At 39.5% G+C, this 12,500-nt stretch overlaps 1 protein-coding gene across 1 annotated transcript in view; it reads right to left on the reverse strand.

Moving 5' to 3' along the window:
- Positions 1-1,650: 1,650 nt before the first annotated feature.
- Positions 1,651-12,500, reverse strand: part of LOC101853999 — a 19,987-nt gene continuing 9,137 nt past the window's right edge. Inside the window, exons 6-11 of the mRNA XM_035973982.1 lie at positions 9,156-9,286; positions 7,811-7,898; positions 7,287-7,365; positions 6,631-6,706; positions 4,657-4,787; positions 1,651-3,344 (exon numbers count right to left, since the gene is read on the reverse strand). Of these exons, the coding sequence (XP_035829875.1) occupies positions 2,120-3,344; positions 4,657-4,787; positions 6,631-6,706; positions 7,287-7,365; positions 7,811-7,898; positions 9,156-9,286 (1,730 nt within the window). The 3' untranslated portion in view covers positions 1,651-2,119. The remainder of the gene's footprint in view (positions 3,345-4,656; positions 4,788-6,630; positions 6,707-7,286; positions 7,366-7,810; positions 7,899-9,155; positions 9,287-12,500) is intronic.

Consider the following 12,500-nt stretch of genomic DNA (forward strand, 5'->3'; position numbering starts at 1 on the left):
GTGTGTGTGTGTGCATGTGTGTGTGTTTGTGTCTGTTTGAATATGTGTGTGTGTTACTGTTTGTCTGTCTGCAATGAGCCTTGTACTGAGTTGAAATTTACAACCACAATTTAGATAAAGAATATAAAGTTTATGTGTGCTTTATTGAATAATGTACTCGCAATAAAATACATAGAAAGACTTTCTCTGATGCAACTTAAGTTTATTTTATTCAATCCATAAATAAACGTTTTCAAATTGTATATGTTTTCATCCACATTTATAAAGACGAAGACAAGACATATGGACACTGTACACCAAAAATGAGAGATTAAAATGTAATATTGCAGAGAGAGAGAGAGAGAGAGAGAGAGAGAGAGAGAGAGAGAGAGAGAGAAAAGGAGGCGGGGGGATTGGAAAAGCAGTGTTTACTTATTTATTTAAATACATGAAAACACAGACAAATGCCTCTACAAAGAGACGAAAAACTCACGGGCAAAATAATCTCACGGGGCATTTAGTCTCATTTTAACATGAATCATTAGGCCTAACGCTGGTGAAAAACTAACGATGAGAAATATTTGCAGAATCAGCAGTCGCTAGTTATAATATGTGAGGCAGCGTGGTAGAATCAGGCTCTCGTCAAAATAATCAAAGTGAAGAAACCTGCATTTTTCCGCAGGGTTGTGAATTTTTATCAAATTTTTGTTTTTTGGCTCAACACCTTTCATGCCCATTACAAAATTCATTTCTGTGTGAATTTTTCTGAAAAACGTTGATTAAAGGCACACAAATGTAAATTTTCAGTTACCACGGACTCTTAAGCTAAGAAAAGAACTAATCTTTGGCGGCTATTTTCTCACTAATTTTACCTCTGAAAACAGGTGACCCTCACCTCCTTCATTTGCAAATATCTCCACTTGTTTTCAATATAAATGGACATTTTTTTTCATCCAAATAAAGACAATTGAACAAGCTTTAATATGATACCAATAACTCTACATGCCCAAAAATTGATGAGAGCCTGATTCCACCACGCTGCCTCACATATGTCAATAGGTTATATGAATTATGTTAAGTCGTAGAAAACCTGTAAATCAAATAGCTGGTGTCCTTGAATTTGTCTTTCTTTAAAAAGACTAAATCTTTTTAAAATCAAATATAGCAAATTAAAAGAGGACGTTTGTGTATTTGTTGTCTTATTCTTCTTATTTCTGTGCTTTATTTACAGTGTGTCTGTATGTCTGTGTATGAGTTATTGAATCAAGACGTTCACGTCCGTTTATGAGTTATCTAATTAAGGCGCTCACGAAGTAGTTGTCTTACAACACGGTGGAATTATGAACTCGTTAATGTTTTGGCATAATGCGTTATTAGTCTCAACTTAAATATTGTGTTTTTGTCTTGCTTTAGGTGATAAATTACAGCCCATACCCCTTTAAAAAATGAGGAGAGGTTTGCGACTGAAAAAGATGGGGATTGCCTGGTTATAGAGGGAACATTTGGATGAAAATGTCAAATAGATCTTTGTGACTTCCACAGTTTGAGAGTCCTTGAAAACTGATAACCTATATTTTTCTGCCTTTGATCAACGTTTCTTTCAGTAAAGCCAAACCGAAATGTGTTTTTAAATAGACATAAAGGTGCTGAACCAAAAGAAATCAATAAAAATTGGCCGACAGGCGGGAAATGTCGGTTACATCAATTTCATTATTTTCACGAGCCCCCGATTTCACTACGATGCCACGTATTTTTAAAATGTTGAGCACACATACCCACAACCTCCCCGGCCCAACTTCCTCCCCCCCCCTTGATAGATCTGCTAAGGGGTCCTTTGTTCTGTGTATCCATAGACCTGTAGAATAATTATAACCAAGACTGCACTGTGACGTACTTCCCTCTCATTATGAAGCAGTCCATTATTTTGACTCTATTTGGAACCGAATGAAAAGCAAGGAGAGAAAGAGAACCCACATGGAGTTGACTATAACGAGACTGGTGTTCTGCCCTTCTTGCTCAATAGTGCGCCCCAGTGCAGCAGAGTTTTGGCAGGGGGAGGGGGTGGGGTCGAAGGCTAAGAAGGAAAACCACGACAAAGCCCGGTCTAAGATAAGAATATAATGCAAGTGTATGTGTGAGCCTAAATAACAAAGATTGATTCTTGTGTTTCAGCGGCCGCTCTTCCTTGATAGATGTAGTATGAAGGTTCTAATGTGTCCCTACCTCCCCACTCCTGTCGATGTTGGGAGGAACGCCCCCCGTCCAAAACGTTGCCTGTCTTTCGTCCTTCTTCACCCGAGATACCATAATTAATTTCATCTTTAATTTGAAGCTGGGAGCTCTGATAGGTTTTACTGCTTGCCCCTAAACCAGCTGTATCAAGGCTTTGTAATTGGCCATCTGAAACAGCATAAATCGGTTTGGTATCGGATAATTGTCTAGATTTATCCCAACGTTTGACATTATAATGATCCCCATGGGTTACAGGGTCATCTATTGTAGACGAATATCGTGAATCATTCGCTGACTGATTGGCATGACCCCCGCGTAAATTTTCATTATTGATATCCGCAACGTCTTCGTCGTCAGACCCGTTTTTCAGATCATCGGGAAGATTGAGCCTCAGGGCCGATTGTGAGAATGGTACAAAGTCGGCATCTTCCAGGACCACGTTCTCTGGGTCAGCATGGTCCCTAAGAGATCTGCCTGGCGCGTTGGGAACTGGGACATCTGATGCACTATTCTTTTGTGAAGAAACGAGAATCTTGGGGTAAGGCCTCGACACACCGGACAGATCCCAGGGTCGAACGTACAGTGCTTCAGGAGAAGTCGCAAGGTTATCATCCTTAGCGTGTGTATTGTCATCCGCATCTCCACTTTCTTCAAGAAGGGGATTTAAACTGCCACGCTCCGGTACTGATGTGATGTTGGTTCGGATGAAGCTCCGATTGCTGTAGGCGTGAGCGGTCCGGGAGTGCTCTATGGTGGTAGCGTGTGGCCCCGTGCCAGAACTACTTCTAGAAATAGCGTAAGGAGCGCCCACAGAACCGCTGTGTCTAGAAGCAGAAAATGGTGCGCCATAGCTACCACTGTTTCTTGAAACACTGTACGGTAGTCCACCAGGGCCACTATTTCTAGCAACGCTATATGGTACGCCATCGGTGCCACTGCTTCTAGAAACAACATACTTTCGTTGTCCGCCTTGTAACAGATGCTGGTCATTGTCAGTGGCTAAGGTTCCATGCCAGGTGTCCCTGGAGAGGTCAGCTGAGCATGTGTACCAGTTGGCATCTAGATTTTGAAACTCTGGCGGTGCGTCCAAGTCTTCGTAAGGGTACAGTCGCTCCACCTCGTTGTCATGACCACTGCACAGGAAGATGAGAATTTAAACATTTTATTTTAATCACACCACGCTTTCAAATTTACAGAAAAAAGGAAGTGTCAGATGAAAGTTAAAGAAAATCACTGCTGAGGATGAAGCTAGGGCGGAATCATACGGATTTTAATTTTTTTTCTTTGTCCATTATTTCTTAATACGATTTTTTCATATGTCAACAACTCAACCCTCTGTTAAAGCAATGCAAGGTGTATGCATAGCATTGATTGAACACGTGGACCATTTGGTACATGATTCTGTTCGGTTTAAAGTGTTCAGAAGGAGGCATTAAAGTTAAATCAATAATATGAAAACAAGATCAAAATCGTAGCGATGGGGATGTGAACCAAGAATTTACATATTATGAATAAGTATGCTCAATACCTATACTGAGAACAAGTTTTTTATGCTAGATACTAACTTGTAATTGTGTTAGTATCAGTTCATGGATAACTTAAGTATATTACGAAGGGCATTAACGTTTGGTACGAATCTAACAACATCCACATACGTAATTTAGCCTTTTTTACGAGAATCAGTCACTGTTGTGCACTTTCACTAGCGTCTGTTGTTAAAAGTGTAGGGTCTTCACCCTTGGTTAGAAGACATAAGTTCGGTTTCTAACCAATTTTTTTCTTCTTACTTTGTTTGGTATGGGGGGGGGGTGGTGATGGCTTTTGTTAGAGGGGGTGGGGTGTATTATCGGGTATTCTTTTCAACGAGCTTCTCCCTTTTTGTGTTGTGATGTAGTATCCAAAACATCCCAGGTTGTTCTGAACAAGTAGAAATCAAGTTGCCCTCATTATTAAGAATCAAAGCCGGATTCTCTCTTTGGAAGTGGGAAAAATGGGAAGACTCTGCAAGTAGTGGACTAAACAGATAAGTAGCTGTTTCGGTTGTTTTTTTCCTTCATGAATTTTTTCCTTTTTTTTTATTTCTTAAATTTCCAATTTTCTTCTCCACAAATTATTCAAAGTATATAACATCAAATTCGTGTGCTTATATTATGTAGGTAAAAGAAATTCCACGCTGTCTGTGAGGTACGGACTTTCCTAATTTGAATTTGCATTTTCTCCACTTACTTAACATGTGACTTATCGGGGAGGGGGTGGGGGTGTACAATAAAGCTTTCAGTATCAAATAATGGACTGTTCCATCGATTGATGCAGAAATTTCTGTGTGTGGAACTGTGAAATAATCATTTTATTATTATAAGTTACTGTCACAATATAAATTACTATCAAGTAATGATTAATGCTCACTGTTCAATGCAGCATCGTTAAAAATAAAAAACAGCTCACCTTCTCCCTAGCGCTCGACACGCTTCAACCAAAGTCTTCCCTGCTAGCAACAGCAGTTCCAGAACCGTGACCACAGAGATACCGACTGTGAGGGCCGACAGAGCGCCCACTTGTAACAACAGTCCAAGAATCTGTTGCAAAGAAGTTTATGTTACTTGAGAATGTTTGTTGATTAGGTAATTTATTTTTCAAGTGAGTGCTTCATGGTTTGTCTTGTTTCGGTTTGGTTTGGTATTTTTTGTTGTTGTTCACTTTTTAAATATGTTATTTAAAATGTCTGTTGAATTGTGGAGTAACATAAAAAAACGAGTTTTTTTCTCTTTTTTTTTTGGGGGGGGGGGGCAAGGGAGGATTGGAGTGGAGAAAAGAGAGATGAGACGAGTAGAAAACATCCAACGGGGAGATTACAGAATAGCTCTTTCCAATAACCGGTCAGCCTCGTGTTTTTGGATGGGGTGGGGTGGGCTATTGCATATTAACAGAAAATACAATTACTGTATTTGTTGTCAGATCAAACTGTTTTTTAGACCAGGGATGGGAGTAATTGATGTTATCAGTGATAATACTTGGCTTGCACATCGTACACCTTATCTCCTTTCTCTCTCTCCCTCTCTCTCTCTCTCTCTCTCTCTCTCTCTCTCTCTCTCTCTCTCTCTCTCCCTCCCTCTCTCTCTCTCTCTCTCTCTCTCTCTCTCTTTCTCTCTCTATTTCTCTCTCACTCTGCCTTTATCTATCTCTCTATCTTTCTAACAATCTATCTATCTATCTATCTATCTATCCCTATTTACTGTCTAGCTTTCTCTTTTTCTATTCTCTCACTTGTGTGTCTGTCTGTCTGCCTGTCTGTCTGCCTGTCTCTCTCTCTCTCTCTCTCTCTCTCTCTCTCTCTCTCTCTCTCTCTCTCTCTCTCTCTCTCTCTCTCTCTCTCTCTCTCTCTCTCTCCCTGTCTCCTGTTTATCGTTCTGTCTTTCTGTTTTACATATTGTGTCTTTCAATTAGTCAAATGTGTGTGTGTGTGTGTGTTTGTGTGTATGTGTGTGTGTGTGTGTGTGTGTGTGTGTGTGTGTGTGTGTGTGTGTGCCATGTGTGTTTGCCTATGTATGCGCTAATAACCAAGACAGACGTACATACAGACGGACAGACACACAGACACACAAAGGAAAAAAGCAATAAATGGAGGGACACACGGATTACTTTAATATACACTTAGGAACAGAAAGAAGATATACGGCAAATAGAAAGAGCAAATAGGCACCCCAAGTTGTACATTCTGAAATAGGTATCGAAAGGTCAGAAACTGGACAGTTATGTAGGAAGACAAATGACTTCCCACAAAGGAATACACAACTAAAAAAGACTTTGCACTGAGACCAGCCAAACAAAATTAAAAGTCTTTGCACAGTTTCGGAGCAAACTAGAATCATTATACAACTTTCCCTGGTTCTAAATTGCTGTCCATTTAACGGGTAATCATACGCAATTTCCGGGTATATTTTTTAATTTCACTTTTCATACTTTATACTTTTGTGATAATGTCCTACCCTTAGCCCCCCCCCCCCTACACACACACACACATCCCCAAAGAAATTATTTACTACTTTTGAAGAGTCCACAAGTCTAATAACATGTATTCACATCTAGTTAAATAAAAGACTTTTTTTTTCAAATGTGGCTCCGGGGCAATGCATGCCATACACGATGAAAGTCAGCTTTGTTAAAGTTATATGCTAAAACGTTTAAAGGAAATGTGAATTTAAAAACAATTTAGTGGTGAATAGCCATAAAGGCTTGTGTTGGCAGAGCATTTACCCCTCCCAAGGATCCAGGGTTCCGTGATTTGTTAACTATTGAAGTAGCAAACCTCCAGATAGAATATTAGTCGGCATCATGGCGAAGTCATGGATACCATCATGTGACTGTTAAATTGAAATGAAAGATGAGATTTTTAAAAGCAGAAAATAAAACATTTTTCACCGTTATTTCCTCTTCCTGCGTCCAGATCTCGTACTGTGCACCAACAGACGTCACTCGTATTCTCGTCAGAGATTTGCTGAGGGAACAATTACAAACGTTAGTATTAATTTCATACTTGCAAAAAATAAACGAATTTAAGTAAGAACAGTTTGAAGAGAAGAAGAAAGGAGCAGGGAAGTGTCATCAGCAGTGAACTTGTTTTTCGATTGTGCATGATTTAACTATTGTGTCTGAAATGAAAACAAAGGAATAACCTTTCAAGGGACCCCCCCCCTCCCTCTTTCCCAAGAGACCCTCCACAACCCCACACCCCCTATATTTTTCCTCTTTCCGTAACCTTCAGAGATTTTGACAGATAGTCATAATACCAGACTTGTTGCTGACAGCATTTGGATTCGTATCATGACAGTGCAGAATGTGAAACGTGGACAATTATGATGAGATATGCATGAGTTGTATTTAATGCATTGTTGCTTAGGTTTTTGTAATTGGTTTCTTTCTTTCCCCGGTTACTTTTAAAATTAGCCCAAGTTAGATCTATCACTTCTCAAACAATAGTACACATAGACATTCGTTTTGCGCACTCTAGTACACTGACATGCAAATTCAATTTAGAGAAGGCACGGTTGCAGATACATGTTTGTACAATACCGTACCTTAAGGTAGATGCATTCTTCGCAGCAGGTGAAGCAGCCAACAGTTTTGTTATATACTCCTGAAAAATAGAACATTTTTCTTTTGTAAGAGTTACGTAATGTAAAACTACGTTTCTCGGTTTAAAAAAATGTTGGGAATTTACCTGATGTACAACGATATTATCAGGTGTGGTAATGTTAAAAGTCAACAGTTCAGAAGCCTGATAACTAGTACATATTTTCATCTCCGCTTTAAAGAAGGGAAACATCCCACGTGTTAACAAAACCTCCGTGCACAGTTATCGTCAGGAAGGTCCTCCGTCTGACTTCCTCCCTCCCCCAATCGCTAAATTAGCATTTCCTCTCGGTTTGCGGAGCACGAGGGACGCTGTTCAGGCGTGATCGTGGAAATACGCCAGCTCAAATGAAGCGAACTCTTCAATAAAGAGCAAGCCAACATTCGTCCAGTTATCGTCCTCCAAAAAATCGCGTTACATCTCGGGGCCTGAAGATGCTATGTGGGGTGTATAAGACAAACTACTGGCCTCTGTGAGACGTGAGAGGAATCGTAATGATGTGGAAGGTCACTTGGTGCAACAAGGAGCCAGTTCTGTCGTTACAGTCTTCATTTATCTTCAGAAACAGAAGTGGAAGATTTATTATCACCATCATTATGAGCAGCTACGTGCAGTATTATTTATCATGATCGTCACCATCATCATCATCATCATCATCATCATCATCATCATCATCATCATCATCATCATCATCGTCATCATCGTATTGTCGTCGTCATCCCCATTCGTTAAGGTTTTGGCTATCAGATGTCGACGTTTTGTACAACAGTAATTCAGATCATCTTGGTTACTCATATATAATGCACAATTAGTTCAAATGTCATAAGAAAAACGTTTGTAACGTCAGGATCGAAACAGCATGCTCCTAAATTATTTAAATTGTGTCAATGGGAGAGTAAGGCGCCTACAATTACAAGTCAATGTGTATTGTTCATAACAATAACAGTACAATCATTATATTATGAGTCTTCCCATGAGGTCTACGAGTTCTCAAACTTTGGAAGTTGAGATGTTTGGGGCTGAAAGAGGCCTGGTTTAAGAGGTAACATTGGCGAGAAAATGACGGCAAAAGTTTGGTTAATTTCAAAGCTTGAGAGTCCTTGAAATCTAAATTTACATTTTCTGTTCCTTTAATCACCGTTTTTCCAGTAAAATCATAGACATAAAAGATGCGGAACAAAAAAATAAAAATTCAAAATACCGACTTCTTCGATTTCATTACACTGACGATTTGAACTCATTGCCTCACATATCTATTGGAAACACTGTCCTCGAAGTGTACGACCGCTTTCCGTCATCTCGTTTTAAAACTTCTCTGATTTTTTAGAAGCCATTCCAGACTTTCAAGTTACTTAATCCTATCATGCCTGACTAACCAGAGCTTATATGTCAGTTTAGAAAGGCTACATAATTGATGTACCACATAGGTTGTGAACTGGGTGTATCTCTTGGAAATTGCCCTGGTTGTGGATAAGAACTAAACAAATAATTCAGGAAAGTTGCTTATTGGTTTATTGGCTGTAATATTCACAAAGTTGCAGTGGACACGAAGTAGGGGATAGCGGGGAGGGGGGTTTGGGGACATCTGCTTAATTCAGTCTTGCTTTAGTTTTCAGAAGATTTTTGTTAATTTTGACTGAGATGTATTAGATAAGACAAGAGAAAAATACTATAAAAGCCTATTATGTCAACATCAAAGCTTCTGATACGAGGAATTGATTAAACAGTGTGTATTCGATAACTTACTGGGTGTCAAGGTTGTTTTGCTGGTTTTTGTTTAGCAGAGGGAGGGGGAATTAATACACAAACTAACCTCTGAATGCGAGAAGGAACCGATGGTGTGCGAGGCTCCTACTCGAATCTCCTCTTCTCTACATCTCGCTGGGCAGTTGCATGGAAGCTGCCCTCGTCGCCACAGGATATCCAGGAATCTGTGGCACACAACTGTGAGAGAGAGAGGGCCCATAAATCATCTATCTTAATCTGAAATCAATATCAATATATCTCTGGGGAGTGATGTTTTCAAACACACTCCCCAAAAAGCGAGCTTAGCTGAAAATTGGAGCAGGCCTAATGATGATGATGATGATGAGGCAAATCACTATAAGCAAGTGAGAAGGGAAGATATGGTAATCCTTCAAACCTCAGACGCGTCCACTCCCACCTCAACAGCTAAATATACGAAAACACACACGCACACGCATGAACCCTCTCAGAAAATGGAAAGTGCCTTATAGTTTTAATTGATAATACACCCACGCACTTGTTGAAACGTGTAAAATACACATGCGTATTACACAGACCCAGACCAGCACACACACACACACACACACACACACACACACACACACACACACACACACACACACACACACACACACACACAGACCGTCATACACAGTTGCTCATACTTAACGGAGATTAGAGAGCAGACTTGAAATTTCATCAAAGGAGCCTGAGAAAATGTTGTTTTCACTAAGTAAGCGTTATCGTATAAAGGCAAAAATTGCCTATACCAAAAAGATAAAAAAAAATGAGTAAAAATAATAAAACAATAAAAATAAATTATAATATCCTATACAAGGCACTGTCATGCCAGCCATTCTATGCTCTCTGTAAAAACTTCGCTGCGCCGCTGTGTACCATAAGAGAGGAAATTATGGTTTAAAAAAACCGCCACCAATGTCACTTATGTTCCAAAACGCGTGCACCATTCCCTATTTCCCCTTATTTTGTTCAATATTGAGTCAAATAGTGGCTAGATCTATGTGGTGATCTGGAATTACTTCAAAGTGCACAATCTTGAAAGTTATATTATTATACGTTTGTAGTACATATAATAATTTAGCTAATTTTGGCACGTTCCTAAACCAAACTTCACATATATAGAAATCGTAAAAATGAACTAGCGTAGGTCTAAAACAGCTTAAGCTGATAATCAACGCGACCTCAAGAAGACCTAGATCAGCAGAGTTACTCCTTCAGAGGTTTAAATATGAATCACACACACGAAGTCGAGACTGTCTCGAATATTGGCCAGGCTGTGCTTTCTAAACGAACGAGCTTAAAGGAGATCCTTGGGCCTCATCTCTACCCCACCCCCACAAACCACCTCCCTCACCCCCATTCCTTTCCCACAAAGTCCAAAAAACTGGGTAAAAAAGAAAGAACGAAATGCTCCACGCTGAGTACTCACCTAATGGCTATACTTATTCGCAAATACTGGCGAGTAAACATTAAACCCCAGAAAATGCTTATCTCATCAGTATGAGGAGAGCAACATTCTCTCTTGGGGGCCAGTAACCAAGTAGAGGACGGTCCGTATCGATTGTGGTTATCGTATTTGGGTATTATTGTATTTTTCTGTTTAACCGCTGCCGTATTGTTAAAGTGTTAAGACACGAAAAAGATAATATTTCTTGTGAAACGTACCTGAGTATGGATTCATCTTTCTTTGAACTTTTAAGTATTAGATGTTTCTCACATCGGAGAGTAAACATTTGTGGTACTAAATGTTTGATCACACACAATTTCAAACAACCTTGCGACAATTAAATTACATCCCGTTCTAAGCACGATCATTGCTAATAAATGTCCTAGAACTTGGAATTCATTTCGACCCACTTGAGACAGAAATGCAATCAGGGGCATTAGGTGTGCCTTGTGAGTCCGTTTTAGGCCTGTTTGTGTCCGCGTCTCACAAAACATTTTTAGGAGCTTGTCCCACGACATTTTTGCATCTTTTGGCACAGCCTTGTTTATCCAGCGGCATTCAATCAAGCAACACTGTGTCAAAGACAAATGGAATCAGCATGATTTCCATTTCCCCATTTCATGCGCTCTGAAATGTTTTTACAGTTTCCAATATCAGTTTTTGAGCTAACTTTTTCTTTGTACTTCTTTTTTTCTAAGAATAGATAATTCATCACACACCAATAACCACCCCAAATCCTTAGTTTCCTTCTGCGCCCATTATCATGTGTGTCCTCTTTTTCTACCGACTCATTGCCCACCTTTTAAATGAGAGCAGTGACAAGTTCAGACACAAAAACAACACACAAAACGATAACGTTGCTAAACTTTTTCTTTCTTCAAGAATTGTATTCTGGAAATTATTTAGACCATTTCATTCAAGAGAAAAAAGCATAATATTTGTTATTATCATACACAAATTTGGATAGACAGAGGGACAATGAGAGAGAAAGTGTGGAAGTGAAGAGAGAAAGACGCGTAGGGAGGTGGAGGGAGGTGGAGGGAGAAGACAGAGATGGAATAAGGAGACAACGAAAGAGGACATAGACAGAAAGAGGAGGAACAGAGAGTGAGGAAGAGATATTAGGAAAGACAGGAGAACGAGTCAGAGAGAGAGAGAGAGAGAGAGAGAGAGAGAGAGAGAGAGAGAGAGAGAGAGAGAGAGAGAGAGAGAGAGAGAGAGGGGGGGGAGAGAAAGAAAGAAAGAGAAACAGACAGACAGACAAACAAACAGACAGACAGATCGTGAGATTAGAGAAAAAAAGGAGACAGAGGTGAAAAGTGGAGAAGGCAAGAGTGTGAGAGAAGGGAAAGAGATTACCGGGAAAAAGGCTGGAAGAAAAAAACCCATAGATCCAGAGTTTGACAGCTTGAATATTTGCATAGCGTTTTCTTTGTGATTCTTGTCTCTGATTCAAAGCAAAAAAAAACAACAGCCAAATAATTCTTCAAAACGTTAAATAAATGTGCTAAAAATTATATTGGGTTTTATATAGACAGGCAAATAAATAGACTTGCAAGATGGTAGACATACAGGCAATAGGCACAATGAGAAAAAATAACACTTTCTTATATCCAGAAAGGACCAACAATTTGCTATCTTAGAATTACAAAGTTCTCTAATGTTTTCGGCTGTTTTGGGTTACTAAGACCTTGAGGTCAGAAATCAATTGTTATATCTGCTTTATCAAAATCGTAAGATTGTTCGGAGGCGTTAGTGAGATGTTTAAAGAATTGCATTTGAAAAAGCTGGGCACCTTGACATGTGAAACTAAAAAAAGTCAAATATCTAAAAAAAATAGATACTGGGCAGATAGAACTTTACAGTTCTAGAAAAGCGTATTGTCGGTTAAAGTAAACTTGGACTCCCTTTTGGAACTGACTTGACATAGTACACAGATGGGGT

Source organism: Aplysia californica, unplaced genomic scaffold (genome assembly GCF_000002075.1).
Source record: "Aplysia californica isolate F4 #8 unplaced genomic scaffold, AplCal3.0 scaffold00039, whole genome shotgun sequence".
NCBI lineage: Eukaryota > Metazoa > Mollusca > Gastropoda > Aplysiida > Aplysiidae > Aplysia > Aplysia californica.